The 27,031-nt window shown below is 31.5% G+C and overlaps 1 protein-coding gene and 1 long non-coding RNA gene across 2 annotated transcripts; both read left to right on the top strand.

The window, feature by feature from the left end:
* Nucleotides 1-474: 474 nt before the first annotated feature.
* LOC134696938 (putative carbonic anhydrase-like protein 2) lies at nt 475-12,642 on the top strand. Its single transcript, XM_063558906.1, has 7 exons — nt 475-541; nt 7,358-7,405; nt 8,765-8,901; nt 10,309-10,500; nt 11,054-11,149; nt 11,603-11,669; nt 12,473-12,642. Exons 1-7 carry the CDS (start codon nt 475-477, stop codon nt 12,640-12,642), a joined length of 777 nt encoding a protein of 258 aa, XP_063414976.1.
* Nucleotides 12,643-13,436: 794 nt separating this feature from the next.
* Nucleotides 13,437-14,536, top strand: LOC134696714 (uncharacterized). Its single transcript, XR_010103002.1, has 3 exons — nt 13,437-13,549; nt 14,053-14,092; nt 14,471-14,536. It is a non-coding gene; the product is annotated as an uncharacterized LOC134696714 (long non-coding RNA).
* Nucleotides 14,537-27,031: the final 12,495 nt, after the last annotated feature.

Genomic DNA, 27,031 nt, shown 5'->3' with positions numbered 1-27,031 from the left:
GTATAACAAAATGAAATGGAATAATAGTGTTCTGAAATTTAATATCATGTAATACTAGAGAGCACTTTTTCAATAAGCTAATGTATTTTATCGTACCTTCGGGCATATCCTGCAAATATAAACTATTTCTTCTAGAAAATGGTTAACTATCCATTTTTATGCTTCTAACATGAAAAAATCTAAATATAATGAGTGTTTTCTTATCACTAATCCCTCCCAACGCAACTGTGCGAGTTTAGGATTGGAATATTTAACCACACAAAACTCTCCATATAAGGAACTATTGATTAACTAAACGATATAAATCTACAGAAACAGATTAATGGTTTTACACTGGGATTCCAGCTGGTAAAATACCAGTGTTAAGAAATTAACTAAATTAATATATGAATTAATCTAATATCCAATATACAGTGTGAATGTTATAACTACATAGTTTCCTACGTTATAATTAATTGTAAAAGTATATTTAAAATGGATTCATGGCGATTATTGGAAATAGCAGTTTTATCATTAATTATAGATACTCAATTAGACACAGGTAGGGCAATTAGATTACACTTTCCTATAGATATTTAACGTTTCAGTATGAACACATACAATGTATGTATTTTAGTTACGTATTGTTTTGCTTGTTTATTTGTTTTGATTATTATATGTTTTATTTTGTTTTATTCCACGAATCTGAAATCGTCAACTGAACAATCTGTAACATACTCATGCAGCCTCTCTATTTGTATTAAACTTCATTTTTGTCTTGCTTTCGCTCAGTTTGTTTATTGCATTGTTGTGACATCTTTATGACCTTATCATACGAATTTGTTTGCCAAATTATCTAATATATGTATTTTTGGGCACATTCCGCTATTTAATAGTTAGATTGTTGATAAATTTATTACATTTTTGTTGGATTGCTTTGACAGGTATGATTTGTAAAATAATTACTTAACATTTTGATTTTGGAAATTATAGCACCTGTCCTACACAACTCAAAGAAAAACCCAATCGGTCTATTAAGAGGTCTTCGTTAGTTTTGTTTTGAATTGTTTTAGGGGTCTTTTTATAATAGCTGACTATGCGGTATGATTTTACTCGTAAATGTTAATTCCTGAGTTAGTTTTGTCTCTTGTGGATAGTTGTCTCCTTGTCAAGAACACCACCTTTTTTATTATATATTCAACAATAGTTAAGTATTAACATGTTAGGCCACACTCCGTTTACAGGACATCGCTTTTAAATCTGCAGATTATGTTGTAAGTTTTCTCTCAATAATTAAGGTTTTCTCTAATACAGTATAACTAACTATTTTGGTTCATTTGTTTATTGGCATTTACACGAATGCATTATAGAGGGAGTACATTTCAAACTGCTTGTATTCCTCTTTGTGTTTGCTATCCTACTGATATAGAGTACAAGAAATACACACATGTGTTCATTTAACATGTTTCTTTAATTGCGATTTTCTAATGTCCAACCTAGACATATGGCATAAACATTAGTTTTTTGTTGAATGTTTGATGCGACACAGGTGTCGAATTTTATGCGTTTTTTAAGATTGTTTTAATCTCATTGACGTTTAAATTTATTATTCCTAGCAATACGTCAACTTGTAAATGGATCAGTAAAACCGCTGTGATTTGACTATTGGTCTAATGGTACCTAGAAGTCGTTAAAAAAGTATTAAACCTCTATCACAGATCATTATGTAGATGTTCATAAGATTATCAAAATTTGGTTGACGCGATACCAATTTGTTAAGGAAAGGCGTCGACATCAATTGCAAGCAATTAATATTCAAATATGTAAGGTTCCACTTGTTATGATATGAAGTCAGACCTCAAGTAATTTTCTCTTACCAATTAAATTAACTACATTTTGAAAAGCTTGAGGAATTTTACACTTGTTGCAATTTCCAGGGCCTAATAGTGATTCTCATTCTTATTTTTTCCTGTGTGAACGATTCAAATACAATAAACTTCCTGTAAAGTGAACCAAGCTGCAGATACCCTTTAAGTTTATTTGAATGACAACTATGATAAAACAATCACAACATTATCTAAACAGATTTTACTCAACAAGTTGTTTGAACATTTCATTATCAGTTTTACAGTCAATGAGCATATCATCATCTTTATGCAGAGAAAACTCATTAAAAGGTTACAAATGAGTGAGTTATTGACATTTTATGATAGTTATATAATACTTTACAGAACATTATTGAGTTCATTGCTACAGGACATCGGGTCTGGTAATTGTTTTATTTTCGCTTTGGGATTAACAAAATATTCATTCAGACTTTGACGGGAAATGACATTGCAGAACTATTATTTAATTCATTTGTTTTAAGAAGCTATTTTTAATATGCAAACGTGACATATATGCCTGATTACATTAAGTGCTTGTGGAAGTTTTTAACTTATCTTAACATTTTAATTGTCGAAGGATAGGGTTAGATTGATCTGTTTAAAGGTCTTGTTTTAAAAGTACCCGTAATAAGCCAAAGAAAATTAGTTACGTCTTTATTGATGTCATTTACTATTGTAACATTTAAGCAATAATCATCACGGTTTTGTTTATTTATTTGTGTACGAATTAAGACGTCTGATTTTTTTTAATTGTTGAATTAAATCGAATTGTTATTTTTTTGTGTTTTTTTTTTTAATAATAAAAAGACCTAATGTATGGCCCAAATTGCATAGTGGTGGAAGTCTCTTCGTTCCAGGTTCGCTTTGATTATACTGACCGAAGGTTCATTCAATGACCAGTTTTCAAACCCAGACTTAAATGTCTATTTGGCTCATCTTCTTTAAGCACTTACATTGTACTTCCTGACTGGAAATGCTGCTCTCAGGATCTGACAATCTCAAGTAGTAGTGTCAAGTGATTATCTGCCGATATCTACATTCAAACGGTAATTTAAATTAGTCAATCTTTTTTATGAATCGTCAGACCAAACACGTAATAATTAAGAGTAGCTGATTGAACTATGACAAAATATGAATAATTCATAAATCTAGAAAAATGTATAGCACAATATAAAAAATTTCAAATTCAATACTGATCTAGATATTCATACAGCTTAATTCTTCTATACCATATTACCCTTTAAAGAAACATGATTGAATTGCTACTACAACAAAACATGCAAAAATCATCTAACAAGTCATTACTTCCAATTTAGTATCCATCACCCATGCCTATATATATTCTGTAATATATTCATATGACATTTAGATTTATTAATCATATTGTCAATGCTATCTACTTTCACAGACTTCTATGAAGTGTACTTAACATTCTGCAAAGACAAAACAACTGCTTGGATCAAACGTATTTGAAAATATATAAAGATAATTATATGTTTCCAGTTGGAAAAGAAGATTATATTTAATTTTTAACTTAAAAAATCTGTCAATAAAAAAATAATTGTAAAGAGAAGAAGTATACAAAAAACATATGACGTTTGTATGTACAACATTTGTTCCTGGAATAATCTGCATGCATTAGGTGCGCTCAATGGCTAACATTATTTTTCGTTACAAAATTTTAAAAGATTGACATCCATCAAAATATAATATTAATAAAGAGGGGATATGTTTTTCATTATCATTTTGTATTTGACACTGTGTGTTTTGATTGATACTGTAATACCGATATATATACATTTGAAATCCGTACTGTTAGCAGAAATGCATTCGATATAAATATTTATCATATGTTTAGTAGTAAATACAGTAGTTTTGCATATGTGATAAATAGCCTGCTGTTTAATCCATATCGTGCAACTTTGATGCGCACCCTTTATCGCATACCCTTTATCATACCCCTACCCTTTATCGCACCCCTACTCTTTATCACACCCCTACTTTTTTTTTTTTTTTTTTTTTTTTACATAAAGTAGAAGAAAAATTTTCCTCAAAATAGGTCAATTTTTTTAATGATGTCATTGTTTGGTATGTGACGTCACGAACGTCAAGTTCTCTATATTGTATGTGACGTCACGAACGTCCAGTTTTGATATTCTAAGCACACTAAATGCAACTATAAAAAGTACAAAACACACAAATAAGTACAATAATAAACAATTTTTTTTTTAAAACAACAGCACGCAAATTGTAAGATGCTTCGGATAAGTATTTGAGTAGTTCTGTTAATGCCTTTGAAACAAGACAAAAGTAGAACTGAAGGTAACCCAGTGCTGTGGATCAGAGAACAGTTCATATAATATAATACTCTTCTGTTGAAATATATGATAAAGCGTATAATACATGGCAAAATCCGTATCACATGCCGTATCACCCTCGACCAATATCATCCCTCGGGCCTAAAGGCCCTTGGGCTGTTATTGATGTCTCGGGATGATACGACATATGATACGGATTTTGCCATGTATTATTCTCTATATAAATGTATTTTAAAAAAAAAAAAAAAAATATAATTTTTATTTACTTAAAGAACGAAGTTATAACATATTATATTGTTTTAGTAATGTTACTCAATCTTTGGTTAACCATGAATTGTTTTTATGAAAAGTATTTTTTTCTTGTTTCTGTGAAGTTTTTCTTCCTTTTTTCTTTATTACTTTGTATTCAGAGGCTTTAATTACTGCTTATCATTTGTTGCCGTCGTTTGACCTTTTTTGTGTCTGTTTTAAGTTGATGCACGTTTCCACCTTTTTGACTTATATAGTATTTGCCATTTCAAAAACGGAGCGTTGAACCAGGAACTCCGCTCAAATACATGATAGTCTTTATAATTTCGCAATCCTTACTTTTAGCTACATGTTTCTTTGTTTATTCTAGTTTTTCTGTGTATTTATATGAAAAAAAAACAGTTGTATCTTCATTTGGCATAAACTTAGTGTTAAAGTAACGCCAGGGTAAACTTAATCAAAAAAACTTTAACCTTGTCAGTGAACTATATAATTTGAGTAAAAACCGTAATATGTCATATCTTTTTAAACGTTTAAATCATAATGAAAATGTTTTCTACATCTCAAATCATATATTCAATCCAAAACAACTGTTAACCTAGATTCAAGTCTAATTTGAGACAGACTAACAGACGACCGGACTAACAGAAAGAAAATACAGTTATACTCCTATTTACTGTTGTATGTGATTCATACAAATATACATACTAGTAATAGTATTACTTTTACCATTGATTGATATGATTTCTTTTATATGTATGGTTCAATATTTGTCAGAAAACTGCAATTAGAAAAGAAATGAAATATCAGGTCTTCATTGTAAGTCGCACTAAACATGCATGACATGTTCGTCCCTGGACGTATATCAACTAAAAATCAATAAATCACCTTAATTGTAACTCATTTCACAGTAATTTATTTGGTCACAATCGTTTGTATGGTGATACTGTTTCCTAAATAGAACATTTTACTTTCGAGGGACATTGATGTGTGGGAAGTATGTATCGAAAGCCTCATCCCACCTTGTTTGACAACACCGTATTATGTATTTTCTGTTCATTTACATTCAATTATTCGATGTCATGAGATTATGTTTCTTTAATTTTTTCCGCTAATGAGATTTATAAGAATGAGTGGCCAGCATTACACCAAGTGCTGTGTATTATTCTTTACTCAAATACCAGTTTACAACATCATTTCTCAACATTTAGTGTACCAAATTATAATTTGACATAATATCACAATAAGATTATAGTTTTCCCATTATTAAGAATCTTGTGTATAATACCGTAATGAAGTAATACCGACGTGTGGAACTCATTACTAGTTTTACCATCAAGTATGTTAATCCAACTTTAACGATAGTATAAAACGTGAGTATATTTCATCTCCGTATAATACAGTCTTAATAAAAGTAGTCCCCACTATCCATTTATATTTGTTACGCTTTCAGCAGTATACACTATGGATACACAAGTCAAGCATTTGTGCAATCAATTCATTGCATGATAATTTGTAAAGGCACAGATACTCATGACAGATGAATGTTTTAAATAAGAAAATATATATTAATCTTCCAGGAATGTGTCAAAGGAATGACAACTTTGCGACAGAACTGATATCTTAGCTAAACATAACTGTACATATATTGTGTTACCTTGTTAAGACTCCTGGGAGTTTGTCTATAATTCTGCTCCTTATTAACTCTGACAGAACAGAAACAAAGACTAGTTCCCTCGTTAAACGAGACGACCAAATCAATATAACAATTTTATCTTAGACGTTACGCTAACAAACTCTGATTTGCCCATCACGTTTTGTAATTTCTAACTTCAAAGTTGATATTTCTCATTTACGTTTATAAAATGAGAATTGCTATCTGACGCTGATATTAGAAGAAATATTCGAACAAATTGGTAATGCGACTTCTACATAAAACAAATTATACGAAGAAAGACAAACAAAATTAGAAATTAGAAAAAGTGTAACAATAAAGCTGTCGAGATATCCATTCGTCTTATCAGTATTTATACATTGATGCATATTACAATTTGCTATATATATTGTTAATGCAATTCCAAAAACAAATTATTTCCGGAAAAGATTGAAAATGAGAGTATTAAACTTGAAATGAGATTAATCTTTTTGTCAAATGAATAAAGATATGTGTGGTATACATAAATAAGACAGAAAACTCACGATAAAATTAAACAAAAAACAATCAGAAAAGAACATAAATTGTACAGTCTTCAGCTAGAGGTTCAAATATACAATGTGCGAAGCTATAAATAAGTTGAATACTTTATGAATAAGAAGATAACATTATGAGTGACAATGAGACAATTCTCTATCCAATTTACGATGCATTTAAAATTATAGGATAAACAGCCCCCGAATTAATCTCTACAATTGATGCGTTCCAAGCGTTTTATGAAAAACCTTCACATGGGAGCTCAAATATTTATTCTTTTAAATTCAATTGGCATAAAAGTACTACTTTTTTATTACATAATTCCTAAATAATTGCACAAAATAAAACACAAAAGCATGATCATTCTGAGATCACCTTTGTCTGACCTAATTACAATCTTAGTTTCCAAACAATTTCTAGATTTAAAAATTACTAAGTTGATGATACCCGTGTGGTCGTTATCTGTAATTTCAGAGAAGGATCATAGCTTTAATTAAACAGACACTTGTTAATCAACCGTGCATTATAGAATAAAAGAACGTTCAGAAACTGCTTAATTTATAAAACAAATGAGAGATAGAACATGAACCACAAATTTAATATGAATAACTTAAATGTTTCTCAATTTTCCTTTGACGGCATTAAAATGATACACATTCAGAACGAGTTTTACATATCAGTAATCAATCATGCACGTTTGAATAGTACTTAACATTTATTTTCCAATTTTTCAGTATGTGGAACACTTTGGTCAGAATGGTGGACGTATAGTGGTGTATCAGGTATATACGATCTGTCATAGTAATTCATATATTTTATTCTGTGAGTCTTCTTGAAATCATGGATCGAATGTTTTATTAATTAGTCGGAGAACAATACAAGAACACTAGGCTTCACTTACCTTTGACCATTCTCTGTTAAGTAGCCCTCTGTTGACTTTATCACCTTGTACTTTTACTTCATTAGTTTAATCGATGTAACAAATAGTATCGAAAACAAATACGTTGTTTTTGTATGATTGAATATTTAACAGAAATGCTGAAAAACATTTATACAAGTTATACACATGCATATGAATCTAAAATCAACGACCATCGCTTCATTAGAATCTTATATTATAAATAGAACACAAAATTGTAAGCAATAAAGGCGGTAATATTGAAAAATGTCAGAGTATGATTTTTTTCTATCAATTTCCTTCAGAGAATTACCAATTAAATATATTCGGCCTTTAAATTAGCGTCTTACATTTTAGGGGTTTACGCCGTTTTCGATATATATTCTCCTTAAATTTTTTACATAATAATGTCTAATTCTATAGCTATGAAGCTTATTTTTACAACGAAACAGACTTACATTTTGTGTCCTCAATGCTCTTCAACTTTGTATTTGTTTGGCTTTTTAACTTGCATCAAGAGATAGCCCTATATTGCCTATCACAATAGATAGGTGTCTTAAGTTAACCATACCCTAAATACTCCATTGCATGGAGTGTTTAAAATAAGTACTAGTATTCTTATAAGTACAAGTTGCGCAGCGTTAGGCGGGAGTATAAAGAACAGAATGGAGCATACAATATGACAAGGTGATACTTTTAACTTTTACGAAGTCAAAGTTAATGTAAAATTAACAAAAAAACAGGACGCAATGCCTGCTGACATATTGATAAAAAAGAAAAGAACGTCAAAAGTGCGTCTTTATATAAAGGCTTACAATCGTTATGTTATACCATTGCACATTGACCACTGCTCCTTTCATCCCACTTTGAAATAAGTTTAAAAAAATATTAAAAATCTTAAAATAAAACAATTAAAAAGGGTCTCTATTAGAGAAATATCGTATTTTTTCTAAATTTAAACGTAGGGACTTTTAATTTTAAATGTTATAAGCAGACCAGAAAACAATGATGGTTTTACATCTGAATATACCCAAAGTTATGCTAAGCTAATGATTTTTACAAACACTATGTATAAAACTTGTGTCGGTACTCATGCATAGAACAACACTACTTACACTATGACATGTCTAGAGGAATAGAATATTCAAAATTATCAGAACGTTTTTTTATAGTTAATAATACTGCAAATTGCAGTTAAATAATGTTAACATATTTGTTTTATCATTATTCTATTGTATTTCAGGTGCCGAATATTGGGGAAAAGCAAATAAAGCCTGGATTATCTGTAGCAAAGGAAAGTACCAGTCACCTATTAACATCGACCCAAAAAGCTTGGTTCATGATCCAAACTTAAAACAGTTGAATGTTAGCCAGAATAAGGTAACTTTATCAGCCATTCTTTTGAAAACATTAATTTCAAAAACCCCTCAGGTCAGTAGTCAGTGCTCCTGTACTGAAAATTTTCTTGGCCTTTCTTTTAATAAAAAAAAAAATTTTTTTTTATAAAAAGTCTTTAAATTATAAAGAAAACAAGGTTCAAACTCGATCGCGCTCTCATTCAACAGTGACCTGATATATATATATATATATTTTTTTCAATCCGCTTTAGTATCGTTTTTGTTTATTCAGAAAAACAGTCGTTGGTGTTGCTCCTTGACATAGATGAACGTCTGTTCCTTTTTCATTTACTCACTGAGTAGACCGCATGTGGATTATTTTTTTCCATTCATATCTACGGATTTTAGGTGCATACATTTGCAACAGAAAAAAATATTCTTGTTTGTTTACCAGAACAGCTGTTTGACGAAAACACAACAGTAAAATATGCACAGTGACTGCTCATATATTGAAAACTGTTTACACGTTTGTTGAAAACTAGAAGATTATTTCAGATATTTGCAGATATAAAATTCCTATCGACATCAACAACTGGTTATAGTCATAGCCAATCTCCGCTATCCAAAGGTAACAATTCAGTCCCCTCCTCTCTTTTCATGGTGGATTACGATAGAATTTCTGATCCATGAAATATTGATATGAATTGGTCGCTGCATTAAATCAAAAAGAATCTTTGACATAAACAATTGCCACATGCTGATTGTACAACAAGTCTATACCCAAAAACATAGAACGATATTAAGTGACACTTTTAATGTCCTTAATCAACTAATTGGAGTTCCTGGATATGTTTGTAGCGCAAATTTTTGAATGTCATAGAATATTAAAGGTGTCTTCCTCACACAATCGGTAAAAACTAAAGACATATATTTTTATTGCTCCAAAGTGAAGTGAGTCCGAGTGCAACCATTGGTGTAAACTGATGTAGTCGGAATTGGTTTGACTTTTTTATTTACAGGTTTATGACGCCATATATAAATCACAAATATTGGCTTAATCTGCAGAGCAAAGAGAGGAGGGGCTTGAATTGTTATACACTGGGCTAGCGAATATGCTATAACCAAGCTCATGGTGAAAAGGAAAAAATCCACATGGATTGTGCAATTTAAGTTATAAATGTTTAATATCATAAACAGCGATTTGTTTAGAGAGTTGCTGATAGCCACTGAAGCATGCTTAGTCAAGGTCAGAAAAGGTTAGACACAAAAAAAAACAGAAGAACGAAAGTAAACAACGTTTATGAAAACAAAATTCAAGCAATGATGTTTGTACCGAAGGACATAGAAAATATAGAAAATTTCTGCATCAATTCTCCAGCAAATGTATCTTCTTTTGATGAATTCTTTAAAACATAATTGAAGTTAACATTCTTATTTGTTTTTTTTTCAGATTAAAGGCATTTTATTGAATACAGGCAGAGATCTAAAACTTGAAGTGAAAGACACAGATGACAAGCCTTTCATCTTTACAGGCGGACCTTTGTCTTATGAATATACTTTATTTGAAATAAAAATACATTTTGGCGATAATAACACGAGAGGATCTGAGCATAGTATTGGTGGAAAAAAGTTCCCTTTAGAGGTAAATTGTACTATTGAAAAGTTCCCTTTAGAGGTAAATTGTACTATAAAAAAGTTCCCTTTAGAGGTAAATTGTACTATTGAAAAGTTCCCTTTAGAGGTAAATTGTACTATAAAAAAGTTCCCTTTAGAGGTAAATTGTACTATTCTATTGGCGATAAAAAGTTCCCTTTAGAGGTAAATTTTACTAGGATCTGAGCATAGTATTGGTGGTAACATTTTTCCTTTAGAGGTACATTGTACTATTCTATTGGTGGTAAAAAGTTCCCTTTAGAGGTAAATTGTACTATTCGAGTATGTTTGCAATATGTCTGTCTTTGATGATCAACACATACGAGAAAATTATTCAATTCTTACATTGCCTTTTTAACTCAATATATATATTGGCTTTATAATCAAATATGTTTTCAAATTACCGTATTATAATATAATTTTGTCTGTCTTTCAAATATTGGTTATCTACCATCCTTTTCACTTATCCAACCTGAAGACACAAAATAGCCAAAATTATTCTCCTCTTAGAAATGTAATAAGTCCATCACTTCTTTTTTTAGATCCAGTTGTATGGTTACAATGCTGAAATTCACAAAAACAGTACTCAAGCATTAAACTCGCCAAATGGTATCGCTTCTATTTCTATCTTAGCACTGGTTTGTATTTGATTTAATTTCACTTCTTGCAATTGTAAATGAATGTGTATTTTAAAAAGAAAAGGTAAAGCAATTAAACTCCTTAATTGCAATACATACTATACATGCATTGAACTTTTGTAGATTGCAGCGTGTTCAAACATTTTTAAAGAACTCTACAGAGTGAAACTGCTCTTGTAGATTGTCCTGAATGCAAACGTTCTCAAACAATATTTCTAAGAACACCGGTTCGTACATATTGCCATTTTAAATCGAGACGCCAAGGTTTAATAATTAACAAACGATACCAATGATTTTAGTAAAAGAAACCAAAACAATATTTTTATTAAATGTTCTATCCTTATAATGTTAACTTACTGATATTTTTGCATATACTTGTACCAAACCAATAGTATTGAACATCATAAGATTTTTAAGCGGAATGTTCAATATCAAATTGATTAATAATTACAGGTTAGTGAAGAGGACAACGTTAATTTTGATGCCTTGATACAACCCATCGACAAAGTTCATTTCAAAGGTCAGCATAGTTCATTTGGACGTAGTGTTAGTTAGTCAAATAAAATAGCATAAACATTGCAAGTAATTCTATTTATGATGTCTAACAGAAAACTGACAAATATCTTAAGAGGCGAAAGTAATTGACCGATGTTGAAATTTCTAAAATCATTTAAATAATCGTACACATCAACGTACAGAAAAAAAATATTTAAACTCACAAAAGTGCAAAGTGAGATGCGACGACAAAAAAAGCGACAACTTCTATTCCATACTTGCAAGTAAGATTAATACATACAAGTGATAACTATTAAAGCTAATAGCATAAATATAGCTCAAACGTTCATTACACATAATTCATCGTATTTCAATCAAGGGAGTATATGTCTAAATACATTTTGGATTTGAGAAAGCATTGCTCTAAACAAGCAAGCTTTGCAAAAAGTATATGATCATATCCAACCTTATTTTCATTACAGGGAACGAACCCACAACCTCACAATATCGACATTCAACACTATATACGGCAACAAAACATATAGTAATACTATTCTCATAGTTTAGTCAAAAGATTTCGTAATTATATATTTCTTTTGTCAGTTTTATACAGATACGAAAAAGTAAAATTACAAAAATACTGAACTTGTTGGAAAATACGAAACGGAGAGTCCCTAATCAAACGATAAGACCAAAAGTTTAAACGCATCAAACGGTTGGAGATAATCTTAGTGCAGGCATTTCTTTTGTAGAAAATGGTGGATTATGATAAAAAAAAATGGTGTGAGATTTTAGCTCAATATTAAACCTTTTTCAACATTTCTACAGGATCATCAATCGCCATAGATGGATTTTCTGTTAATGCTATTTTGCCACCCCTTGATTATTTTGTTACGTACGAGGGATCGTTAACACAACCAGGATGTATGGAAACCGTTACATGGATTATACTGAACAAACCACTGCATATATCCTTTTCACAGGTAATTAATAGTTAAAGTTGATATTTATAATGGTTGGTTTGTTTCTCCTGAATTTGCATACTGTTTTCTTTAAGTGAAAGACTACTAAGGAAAGCTGGTTCGACATTGGCTTGTCACTTTTTATCTTACTTTTAGACTGCTAGAAATTGGCGAAAACAAAAACTCTAATTAATCAATTTACTGATGTATTGAAATATAATAAAACCCTATTACATAACATATATGTTTCAGTTTTAGTTTGTAACCCGGATATGTTTTATTTTATGTCATAAATACTGCTTTGAATATCAAACCTACTTTATAGCAGTATGTAAATTCTCTACGAACTAATGCGTGTGCATACATTCAACTTTACATGAGGGGAATCGCATCAACTCTAAACAAGTGAAGCCGAGTGCGATGACAGAATTTTAAAATGGTGAGGTTGAAATTACCCCTTCGTAAATGTTACGGACGCCATCACGAGTTGGTTGACCGTTATGAAATAATCTGTTTGTCTTTTTCATTTGCAGCCATTGCGTTGTCAGTATATTTTCGAATTATGAGTTTGACTGTTCCTTGGGATGTTTTGTCCCTCTTTTAAGTTAAGGCCAAAGGATAATGAATTTGTGTCCAACATAAAGAATATTGTTACCTGACATGACTCGTTTTTAAAACATTATCGATTCCTTTTTTATTTGTCTTCAAGTGTGTACAATAATCTTCTTTTTTTTCAAATGCTTAAATTGTTTTTAGCGTTTTCATTTCCTTTAGTTACTGAGTCGGCTGTTTATTGTCTTTAACTAATTTTCTTCAGCTGCGATCTCTCCGGATTCTTAATACTTCAAATGGTAGTCAACACCCACTATCAACAAACAACTTCAGAAGCATAACATCCGGTCACGGTCGACTGATTAGAACAAACATCAAATCAAAAGTAAAGGTACGTTGACGTATTGCCAGATATCCTTTACTTGAATTTTTTTAACAAACTAAGGATTTTCTTATCCCTGGAATGACTTACCTCAGCCGTATTTGGCAAAACTTTTTGGAATTTTGGATCCTCAATGCTCTTTGACTCAGTATTTGTTTGGCTTTACAACTATTTTGATATGAGCATCACTGATGAGTCTTATGTAGACGAAACGTGAGTCTGGCGTACTAAATTATAATCCTGGTACCTTTGATAACTACTTGTATTGATATTGCGTCAGTTATTTTTGAAAGTTATTTTGTATCGTTAAATCCTGTTGATAGTTATCCTGATTAAAATATCGATAGGAATTAGAACATTAATTAAACATTTAAAACATTTAGAGCCTCATCAATAAATAATCGTCATTGAGAGACCTGTAATTGTTACAGCTGTAATAAAGCAAGCTTTGTTGCACTGGAGTACGTTTGTGAACAAATGTAATTTAAATGGTGTTTACGTGTTTCTTACAGGATGATGATTGTTATACCATGAAATTGACATCGTACGAAGGTGAGATGATTAAGTATATTATTATGGTAAAGTACCTACTCAACTCTTTTAGTTGATTGAATTATACTATTGTGGTATTGGTTTCAATATGAAGTTTCACTCATATTGCATTTGTTTTGATGCTTGACATTCTACATGTTCTATTTACGCATGTTAAACATTGCAACACAAATGTGCATGTTTTGTCAACCGTTATTTATCTGCACTGTAAAAAATGCAAAATTCATTATATGTTTTGTTATTGTAAGAACTTCCTGTAGGAATTACCGTCTTAAATTAAAAATGCACGTTACTGCTTCCATTTAAAAAGGTTTAACATACACACGTTATAACGTCTTATAAATTCGAATAATATTGTGTTTGTGTTATGTTTTTCAGTAAATAAACAGTTTAAACAAGATAGTCCAAAGTGAAGAGAATCTGTAAGTATTTTGGGAAATCGGTTAAATCTATCATATATAAGCTTAAGTTTTTTAAGACTATAATTTGAACACCTTTTTCGAACAATACGTCATATCCACGTCTACATGAATCATGAAATATATTTGTCTTGCAAGTGGCAAAATTCGCGCATCAAGTAATAAGCCAGACACATCAATGATGCAATAAACAATGCACATTTATCATGCAAAATAATTTAACACGTCTATCGGGCAATAATCAATACACATTTACCATGCAATTACCTGATCGCACATATCTTGTCATTATCTATACGAATATATCATAAAATAGAATATACACATCTATCATCCAAAAAGACTGACATAGTGAAACAAAAACTGCCATGAAATATGTGTCTGATTGCTGTCCTGGTTGCAGAAATACAACAATGCATGCGATTATGATGATTCATTGTTGCTGAATTCACGTCCAGTTGAAAATTTATGAAACATTATCAAATCTAACGTTCATTTGATATCGGGTAGTTCAATATAATTATAGGTGAGAATGCTCCAACACATCCACCGTGTAGAACGCCACATGTGGGGTGTCGGCTATGTTTGACACGGGGTGGCAATTTCGAAGCGAAGAAAAACTGTCAGAGTAAGCTCAAGTATCAAAATTTCTTTATTCAGAATTCTTAGTACCATATAATGTACTGCACGGAAGGAACTGAAACACAATCTATTTCCTACAAACAAAATCAGTCGTTTTAAGTGCTCTGTTTTCTCAAACACCTCTCCCTAGTTTTCCGTGTTGCAGATTTTGAGGCTTAATATGCAAATTTCTTGATAAAAATCTACTTTGGACGACTCCCCTCTGCGTTATTTATATATAATTGAATTCCTATTATGGAATTTAACCAAATACCAGCTTTGTACTTAATGTACTTGGTTTTAAATCTAGTTTTTCATCAAAATATAAAGTGTCGCTTGGGGTGTCAGATTTTGCATCTCAAGGGGTAGAGGCTTCCAATAAAAAACGAATAGATATAGACATATGAATCAGCACATAACATAAACTCATAGTTTTGTTGGTTACCTAACATATTCAATACAGGATAAGGAATGCCTGGAGAAGTTAGAACCAATATATCTAAATCAGAGGTCACACTTTGGGATATCAAGGTTCATGCGATGAGGTAATTCTTTGGGATATCAATGTCTATTGCGATAAGGTATGATAGTATCTTTTGATTTGAAACTGCACTATTAATTCCTGCATCTTGGGGATCGCCCATTCCGCGCTCACACAAGTGTTCGGTAATGTATCCAATAATTTTTGGTCCACCCATAAAATATAAAAAAATAACGTGAAAAAGTCTGTAGCCAGTTTCTATAGTTCCGATGTTATTCTTTTTGACATAAATCTGAACGTCCCAAAGAAAAGCCGAAGAGAAATATTGTCGAAAAGCCATGATATTTATTTGCTTTTATCATTCGGATAAAAGATAGAAATCAACAGCCATATACTTAAAGTTTTTTAAGATTTTGAATCGCTTATTAATATTGTTGAGAATTTAGTGTCGTCGGCTTCAGGTCCCCTTCAAGCAGTATTTTCATTTGATGATAAAGATGCCGGTGAGTTTTTCATTTGAGAGATAAATCGATTTTGTTTCGGAGTGAGTGGTTTTTAAAGCATGCACAAGCGCTTTTGAGAAGAACCTGATGAAAACATGTTAAGCTAATGATGGAGTTTAACTGTTCAGTGTTGGCTTCGGCAAAATCTTATATGGAGATCTAGTCTAAGATTTTCCTACATCTTTCGGTGCATTAAGCCACATCAATGACTTTTTATCTGACTATGATAGTGACTGAAAAGGACAGGAAATCATTTTCTAGCTTAAAATCAAAATATTTTGAGTCATTTTTAACTATTTATGAAATCAAAATCACATGTCTTATGTGACTAAAAAAGAGGCAAAATGAAGTACTTTCAGTTTTTTTTATTTGTTATCATGATATAGCAGTGGTGTTTGAATTAAAAAGGATCAGATAAAGACCGATTTACATGATTCATATGCAAATCTATTCGTTTTTTATTGGAAGCCTATACCCCTTGAGATGCAAAATCTGACACCCCGAGCGACACTGTATATTTTGATGAAAAACTAGTGTTAAAACCAGGTAATTTTAATTATGAAGCTAGTATTTTGTTAAATTCCATAATAGGAATTCAATTTTATATAAATGAAGCAGAGGGGAGTCGTCTAAAGTAGATTTTTATCAAGAAATTTGCATATTAAGCCTCAAAATCTGCAACACGGAAAACTAGGGAGAGGTGTTTGAGAAAAACAGAGCACTGAAAACGACTGATTTTGCTTGCAGGAAATAGATTGTGTTTCAGTTCCTTCCGTGCAGTACATTATAGGGTACTAAAAATTCTAAATAAAGAAATTTTGATACTTGAACTTACTTTGACAGTTTTTCTTCGCTTCGAAATTGCCACCCCGTGTCAAGCATAGCCGACACCCCGCATGTGGCGTTCTACACGGTGACATCAAAAGAATGAATAACAACTGTCATATTCCTGACTTGGTACAGACATTTTCCTATGTAGAAACGGTGAATTGAGCCTGGTTTTAAAGCTAGTTTAACCTCACACTTGTATGTCAGTCGCATCAAATTCCATTATAAACGAAAGTCAAGACCTTATAAGGCGATGGTACAGGGCAAAGTTGGGGATGAATATAATGTTCTTTATGGGATAAATTTGTTCATGTTTATGTTAAGACTTTTAATTTGTTCACACAATGTTTTTATTATATTCCTGTTTGTTGTTAACGACTTTTTTTGTGGGTTTAACTTGTTTAGATCATGGAGTCTTCTGCATTTCTCTGATTTAGAATTGTCATTGTTGTGTTGGCAGATAAAGTGATAAGAGCACGATGAGTTACTTAATTTGAAAATAAATAAAATTATTAGTTTTTGAATGCATGGTTTTGTTATTACTTTCAGAGTAAGAAGAACAGTCTTCCAAAGATAAATCCATGTCTTCCAGATTATTTATTAAGTTATTGAAGTGCCTATATTATTTCCCAGTGCTTTGTTTCCTGGTTTGCATTGCTACTAATTAGGATTATTGGCGGATACCCTAAAGCTAATAATAAAGTGATCATTATTATATCATATGGTATACTTTACAACACGTATGAGTTTTAACAATACAAATCCATAAACAATACTCATCATGTGCATACATATGGTCGATAAATTAGTGTCGTTTTACTTTCATTCCAGAGTACTATATTGTAATATTAAACTGTTTGGGACAGATTTAACACCATAAACAAAGTCCAGCTGATGTAATGGTTATGTATGTAATCCATACATTACACTGATCAGCAAACACAAGCTGTATATGATGTATGTCTACACTGATCAGCAAACACAAGCTGTGTATGATGTATGTCTATTTTAAAATTATAGTGGTTTATAATCATTTGAAATGATTTGCAGTAAGCCTTCGGTTTTTATGGAGAATTTAAGGCGATCTATGGAAGTTTTTATACAGAATTTAAGGCGATCTATGGAAGTTTACTATTGTTATGATTAAGATCCTTACCATAGACATTGACAGTGATTGTTATTTAAAAAATGATATTTTCTCCTCCAGAGACCTATAAAGTCACATTATTCCCAACATTTTGCTAGTTTCATTGTGCTGTGTTATATCATTTTCAGACAAATGTCCTATAACGCGAGGAAATGCATTATCGTTCCACAATAAATGTCATGATATACAACAGTTTGGAATTGATTATCACAAATAATAACAGTTATTAAAGGGATTGAATATATCAAGGAGTCTCTCTGTCATTTGTCAACCAATATGTAAAATTAATAATACAATGTAACAAAATTTATAAATAATAAAATAGAAAATGTCTACAGTTCAAATGCCATGATTTCTAATTTTTTGTTTCAGTGTTGTGATTAGCCTGTAAAGAATTTTTGTATCATGAATTGCATAAACTATTTCCAATCTTTTGAATGATACTGACTTGGAATGTAATCGAAAACTCTTGCATTGCACCAGTAATGTCATGGAAATGTCGTTATCGTATTATCTTTGGCTGTATTCCTGCAGTTTTCGTCACTATAATTCAGTGAACCAAAAACAGCACACTAAAAACTTCAATATTTTGAATATAATTGTTTTTTTAATTAATGTATTTAATTCATTCTGTTCGGTGTGAGCAAAGGCTCCGTGTTGAAGACCGTACTTTGACTTATAATGGTTTACTTTTACAAATTGTGATTTGGATGAAGAATTGTCTCATTGACACTTATACCACATCTTATATCTAGGTATAAATATCTCAAAAATTCACTTATAACAGATTCTTGAAAAAAAAAAGTTGAATACTGTTATAAATGGTGATGGTAATCAAAGAACGTTCATTATTAAAATTACATATTAACAGAATGCACAAAAACCCTTGTGTGAGGTTTACTGAGATCAGCAATCCACAGTTTGATAAATCAATAATGTTTAAACCCGCTGTCAGCACTTTTTGTTGTAATTGTGGCAGGTATTTGTATTAGTAGATGGGGTCGATGTGCTAGGAGACAACCTCTAATTTTTGCATACAAACTGGCAATCATGATCAATTCAGAATCGTGCACATATTCAAAAACAGGTTTCGAACTTACATTATCAGTGTTGACAGGCTAATGATGTCTGTAGATGCGCTACCTAGGTACGTTGGTCACCTATTCTACGTACTATGTATTGAAACAATTTGACGACACGACAATGTGTATATTCAATAAATCATATTGGTTGATGATTTCAGTGTATGTAACATTGTCCTTAAAATTTGACATTTTCAATAATTTTTGCTGTTTTACTTTTTATCCTAAATATAGGAAGCGTGTTGGAATTTCATAATAAGCGAGTTTTCATTATTGTGATAATACTATAACTATAATATATATTTTAATTGATGCATTCAAACTGTTCTTAAACATTTGTAAGGGTAATTCTTCATCCGGTACATCATTGATAGTAAACTATGCCTACACTTTTTTAAAACAACACTTTTAAAAGGAGGTAGACCAGGTGCATATCCTCCTGTGTTGTTCCACCTGTCATTTAAATATATACATAGAAAATATAATAACATCAAATATATTTTTTTTTTATCTGACAGTTGGCATTTATTCAGAAGATTTCCCGTACATTTAATGTAGATAAATGTCCTGTATTTTAACTATAAAATGATTAAGATTTGTTATAATAATATTTCTTCTAAATGAACTTGTTCCGACCTTGTCTACCGGAACCAACATGTTGTCGCTGTAATATGCGTTTGCCTTTTAGCATGCATATATAAAAAGTCAATCCTTTCAGTTGTAGTAAAATCTATTTTGATATTGATTCAAAATCTACGACCAAAATGAGCAATTTCACTGTAAAGAAAGAAGAATTGACAATAGATGATTTCAACCATCGTGTGTCAGAGAAACTTATAGCACCTCTAGTGTTTATTATACTTATGTTAATTATCGGAATACCTGGGAATGCTGTCGTCTTGATAATTTATTGGAGAAAGTATGCAAAGAGTGTTTATAGAACGATTGTTTGGAATCTTGCCGTTGTTGACTTTTTGTTTTGTATGATAGGTATACCGTTCAATATCAACCGAGTGACTCAGTACTATTCATTTCCAGCAGAATGGATATGTGTTACGTTTATCGTCGTGACTATGACTTTTCTAGCGTATTCTTCAAATCTAATTCTGCTTCTGTCCGTCTGCAGATTCCGGAAGATTTGTATGCCACTTAAATCTCAATTCACTAACAAGAACATAAAGTATTGGGTGTTAGTTTGTTTTGTTATCGGATTTGGATGCGCAGCACCGCAAATATTTATACCTAAATTTGAGGCAATAGATCTCGGATATAATTTGACGGGACACACGTGTGCAATATCATTAAGAAATCCCTCGATATATTCTGTTGCTTATACGTATTGTGCCGTCACTTTATTTTCGTCGTACACACTAGCTCTAATAATTCTGTATTCACTCATTGGATGGAAAGTTTACCGCCAGAGTCGTAAACAAATGGGAGAAAGTATTTCATCACGAAATGCTATATCGAGTAAGGCAACTAAAGTAGCATTGACCATATCAATAGTGTTTGCAATAAGCTATCTACCGGTATGGTCTATTGAATCAGTGGGTAAACATTTACATGAAGAAAAACTTGATATTGCTACGTTTTCTTTCCTTAAAATTGTTGAGCGGCTTTTTATCGTAAATCATGTAGCGAATCCATTTATTTATGCAATATTCGACTATCGGTTCAGGCAACATATCAAACGACTCGTCTCGTTTAAATGGAAACCATCTGAGAGTAGTGGAGGAGACACATCCGGAGCCTCAATCCCTATGGATAGTGTTTGTCGAACTACTAAAGGATCCATTGATACGCTGGACTCAATGAGTACGCTAGATGATCTTAGAAACAATTCAGATTTAAAGGAAAGGAATCATGATAAAAACGAAGGTAATCAGAACTCAGAACAATCTGGAGAATCGACAACAGAACCAATGAATACAGAAGACCAGAATGAGACAAATTCTGAGATGATTGAAATGACACAGATATGAAATAAACAAAATGTTTCACTTGACAACATTTTCTTCAGATTAAGATGTTTTTTAATTGAAAGACAAGTGTAAAATGTGTTTGCCTATGATGTCATATTTTGTCATTTTCATAACAAATACACTATAGCTTATACTCTTTTTTTTAATCAACAGTCCAAGAACAGTCAGGACAATTATGATTACTCTCGGATGAAATCAAAATGAAATGGGCACGGTACATCCATTAGCTATACTAGTAACATCAACCATTTTTTATTGGAAAAATTTATGTTCACATTCTCTTTATCTAAATATGTATACAAAATGAAAATCCTATCTTGAGTATAGATTATTAAAATAATCTTCCCCGCATATATGATTTAAGCTAGTACACGTCAAGTGTCTGAACCATCATTTGATCATTTCCGTGTTGAAGGTTGTACATTGGCCTATAATGGTTTTCATTTATAATTTGTTACTTGGATGGAGATTTGTCTCATCGGAATTCATACCAAATCTTCTTATATCTATAAAGATGTACAAATCAAATGAAACAACTTTACTTTTAACACTACAAAAATTTGTTACTTTAATTTACATGTTCATAAGTAAAATGATGAAACAGACACTTAAAGTGTGCATACATAATTTAATAACATTGTTATATTCATTTTCTGTGAATTTAGTTGGTTTATTTTTATTGTTAAATTATTCGAAACACTGAAGTTTTTCTAGCCCTGGAATAGATAGCATTTGCCGTATTTCTGAACCATTAAGATGAAACTGAAATCTAAAAAAGAAGACTAGTTTCAGATTATTACTGTAACAGTTGTAGATTTTTTTTAATTTGCACCACTAATATAAATGTAACTACGAATTATGAATATAGATACAAAAGAAATGATGTCTTCTAAAAACTGATTTGTCTTTATACCAAAAAAATCGTCTATACATCTAGAAATAATAAATGGTTTGTTTTCATGTTGTTTATTGTTATGCTTTTTATATATAATTATTGTAAGATGGTTAACTTCCGTCATTTTAATTGCATTTCTTTATTTGTACATTTGTTAATTCTTCCGTTAAAGCAATGATACATTACTGAGTTAATCAAGTCCTTTGTTTGAGAGATCAGTGTATGTTGTTATTTGGTAAACGCACGCAACAATGTAATGAGACAAGTAGATCTTGAAATCCTATCCATTTACTTAGAGTGTTGTTACCAGAACACAGGAAAGCAAATATGGTATTACAGCAAACATTGGTTGTTTAATATTTATATAGTACCGATATTTGCGGTTTTATTTGATTAAAGCAATATCTAAATTCTCTTGAATAAACATCCCATCAATATCATTAATGACAATAACCTATCATTCTTCATACATTTGTAACAAGAGTGCTACGTGGTATAGCCATCCTAGGTTTAACCGTTAACAAATAAAATATGTACTACATGTAGTAGTTCTGGTTATAGTTTATTTAAAGTCAAATCTTTGTTAGGCGTGTTTCACTTCAAAGGGATAATATCAGAACCTTCAATGAAATGTTTAAGACTAAGAGTGATGTGAGAATAATGAAAAAACGTTGAATAAAAGTGTGATGCCACTAGGGATGGAATATATAAACATGTAGTTTTGAACGGTACAATTCTGTATATTTGCAATACACAAGAGTAACTATACCTGCATTGCAGTATAAACAACTATTAAAAATAGTTTGGACCTGCTGCATGAAAATAACCCTTGACCACTCTTGTTGCACGTAAACTAGTTTAGTATTATATAAAATTGAGAATGGAAATGGGGAATGTGTCAAAGAGACAACAACCCGACCAAATAAAAAAACAACAGCAGAAGGTCACCAACAGGTCTTCAATGTAGCGAGAAATTCCCGCACCCGGAGGCGTCCGTAGTTTGATAACTGTTTTACTAAAGTATACGTTCTTATGGTTGTAATTGTTAATGTTATCTAGGAACAGATACGTATCGATAGTTTGAACAGACTATGATATATAAGATATATTTTTGCAGCGCCGTTCTTTTCAACAAATCAATTGAATGAATATAAGAGATGAACAATATACACAACCAGAAAGACACAAAAATAAATAGTTAAAGCCATAAACAGGTTGTTGCAATATTAGTGAAATGAAAAGATGCGCTATGATTGCCACTGAGAAAACTATTCAGCAGAGACAAAATATAAGCCAATGTATCACAGGACGACATTAAAAAATGTGTAAAAACCAATATCGTTAAGTCCGATATTAAAAAAAGCTCCGGTACAACAAAATGTGAAACAATTTAAAGATAAAAAAAAAGTAAGAATTTGAAACCACCAACGAATTTCAGGATACTAACTTACATAAATGGTTAACATATCAACAACTTTCCAGACCATGGACAGTGGTAAAACAATTTTTTTTTTTTAGAACAAACTTAAGTTGAAAAGGCTTGTAATTGATTCATCAGATCGATACACGGAACTTACATGTAATATAGATTGTAGACGCAAATTACTGATCTAAAAGAACTCGCAGTTCGAAGCTAAGTAAATCTGATGAATAAATCATGTTATCCAAACTAAAATATACCAGGGCCAGTATACATCTATTAAATTTACCGAAAAGACTCTTAACATTGTTGGGCATTTTATAAAAGGATTTGACAATTTGCCTTTAAATTTAGTAATTTGTCGATATGACATTTTATTGCTGAATACTAAGATAAACGACCGTATCGCCAAGATTCTGTATGACAGGGGTCGATTTTAACATACCGTGAGTAGTCGGGAATTTTTGATTGAAGGTTTTACTCTGATTCTGAGATGTAGAACAGCGCTATATACGGATATTCCAATGTTTGTTTTCTTTTCAGGTTTATGTAGGGTTTTGTGTCTTGAGTAAATACACTATGACAGTATCCTTACTTTTCAAATTAATATAACCAAAGCAAATTCGTGTTATTTCCTTAAACAACAGAACCGTTTAAATAGATCTATTTAGCCAAAATGAAAGCTTTGAATTACAAAGTATACTTTGTAAATCATAAACTATACTTGCAAACTTTAATTTATAAATCATAATCCGATTAATTGCCGCTTTCAAATAACTTACATAAATTCATACTCTTTCTGTTAAACTGTTGTATTTGGACTTAGTAAGAATAAATTGACTTGTGAAATTTGACTTACTCAGATTGATGTCCAATAAATGAATTTTAATTTGACTACGCGTTTATTAAAAAAAAACAGAATTGTTGAAGAGATTATATTTTATCTGTATATATGATGAAAATATATCTATAAAGTGAAATTTCGGTATCGGTGCACTGTATAAGGACAAGAATACACGTGTCGTCTCTTGATCCAAGGAATACGTGATCTTAGCTGTATCCAGCAGAACTCTTCGGAATCTTTGGTCCTGAATGCTTACTTATGGCCTATTCTCTTTTTTTAATTTAAGCGCCACATATAATGAGTTATATGGTTCGCTACTGACCCCCTACGGATCCATAGAGGGTTAGTAAAATCCATAGGGGGTGAGGCCGGAGGCCGAGTTCCCTATGAATTTAATCACCCTCTATGGATCCGTAGGGGGTCAGTAGTTAACCGTATAACGAATTTATCGGACGCTGGACTTTTTCTGCTGCGTTTTGTTGAAAAATAATCAAAGAAACACAACAACATTAATACATGACGTCACCATTACCGCGTCACGACCCCCAATGAAACTTACTAACCCCCTACGGTCTCATAGGTGGTCACCACGTGACGGCGTTAAACCAATCACAACGTGATAATTTACCCGCGGTTGCGATAAGAGTCATTTTGTAGTCAACGAAACGTATGTCTGGTGTATAGGCGGCATATTTAACAGTTTCTTAAGTTCAATTACGGAAAATCTGTCTTCCAGAACCAATATTAATAGTATCAAGTAAATATAAGATTTGTCTGGATTATTTCTTTGTATGTTCAATGGGTGTATTTTTGTAAGATTTATATTACCCTATTGTTTTATAATATTCATTGTTCGAAAATAACCATAACTGTTGCATTGCTGTATGTCTTCAATCATTCATAGCGAGAACCTTTATCAAGTTCGTATCCATCTTATATTTTTCGAATGCAGTAATCAGAACTTCTGTATTGACATGAATTATCATTGATATGGTCAAAATTATAAAATAACAACTGTTTCCCAAACTTTTTTTTCAACTTCTAACTTAAAGGCTTTTCTACCCCAGGATTAGATAACCTTTACAGTATTTGACAAAATATTAAGTAAATTTTAGCCCTCAATGCTCTTCAATTGCGTGCTTTTTTTGGCTTTTGTTTTTACTCTTATTTACGAGCTTCACTCGTGCGTCTTTTTTAGACGGAACGCTCGCCTGGCGCAAATGTAAATTGTCCCGATATCTAAGATGAGTTAATTTACATAGAGGCACTGTCTGATGAGGTTTGATGTTCAGTAATAGCAGCAAATACAATGTGAGAATTTTTAAATTACAATGGTATTATATTTTGAATGACAACAGCTAATTTTGGTTTAAGATTGTCCATTGCACAAAAAGTGTTCATCCGCATCAGTACTTCTTGCAGTTAATAATTAACGATTTACTCCTGATTGTTGATGGTGGTATCTAGCCATAAAAGAAATCCTTTAGCCACGTAAGATTACAATTCTTGTGTTCCAGATCAATACATGTAATTTGTGGTCTGTCATCCATGGTCATATAGCTGTCAACGTTCTAATCGTAGCTCATTTTAGACTTCAAAGCACTTCATTAAAACTCCAGACAGTTTCCCAAGCTCTATAATTACACAGAATAAAAAATGTCCGTGTGTTAATACTAGTGCCTCTATTATCTCTAAATGATGGACAATGATATTAGGGAAAAATATATGTGCAATTTCAGCAGTTGCCAAAAAAAGGCGATTTCACATTTATAAGAAACAAGTGCGGTGTGAAATGTATGCACATTGTGAACAAATAAAGATATTAACATTAACTTAAAATATTTCTTTAATAAAATAACATAAAATCATAGACATAATTCGTTAATCAAATCGATGGATACACTTAGTCAAGGAATCAGCAATACATTTTATAAATATTTGGAAAATGCAGCTACAATTGAAATCGTAAGGAAAGTACATTTTTGGTTTTATATTTAATTCGTGATTTCTCATCTTCCCTTTCTCCAAATCAGCGATAGAATATGTATACACACGACAACATAATAAATCATTGTAAATGAGATCCACTATTGTATAGAATGAAACACACAGCGCCATGAAAAGTATTGTTACATTATAAAGTTAATGTCTCACGGCGAAATGGTAACACAATAACATATGTCTATACATCTAGAATATTGATATATTCACCAAGGCCGCGTCAAAGGTTAAGGTAATTTTTTGCATGAGTATACGATCCACAAAACTAGATTTAAGCCTTTTTCTCTATTTTGCACATACTTATAAAAGCTACGTAGTATTGTGCTTTATTTAGATGTTTGCAAAGCATGTATGCATTGTATAAGCGAATACCTCTTATGTGTTTTTATCCCTCTGAATTTTTTTTTCTGATTCTATGTTTATGCTGCTTTTCGCTTGCTCCATTAAACTCATTTACAACATGTCTACAAAAAAAACTGAGAATGGAAAGGGTATGTCAAAGGGAAAATAACCCGGCAAAGGAGCAGAAAACAACAAAAGGTCACCAATGGGTGTCCAATACAGCGAAAAAATCTCGCATCCGGAGGCATTATACATCTGAACAGATAATGTTTTATTAAACCAAACATAATGCATGTCATACTTATTTGGCTAGTATATTTGAGTGCAATATGTTTATTTATTGTTAATTATGTGCGTTTGTATGTACATGTATG

Source organism: Mytilus trossulus, chromosome 14, assembly GCF_036588685.1.
Source record: "Mytilus trossulus isolate FHL-02 chromosome 14, PNRI_Mtr1.1.1.hap1, whole genome shotgun sequence".
Lineage (NCBI taxonomy): Eukaryota > Metazoa > Mollusca > Bivalvia > Mytilida > Mytilidae > Mytilus > Mytilus trossulus.
This window is presented reverse-complemented; position numbering and strand designations above follow the sequence as displayed.

Bases quoted from the DNA above. Each gene is read 5' to 3' on its own strand.
- LOC134696938 (XM_063558906.1), top strand. From the start codon at position 475: ATGGATTCATGGCGATTATTGGAAATAGCAGTTTTATCATTAATTATA. The intron at 7,406-8,764 runs GTATATACGATC...ATTGTATTTCAG, and splicing joins GACGTATAGTGGTGTATCAG to GTGCCGAATATTGGGGAAAA. The intron at 11,150-11,602 runs GTTTGTATTTGA...TAATAATTACAG, and splicing joins CTATTTCTATCTTAGCACTG to GTTAGTGAAGAGGACAACGT.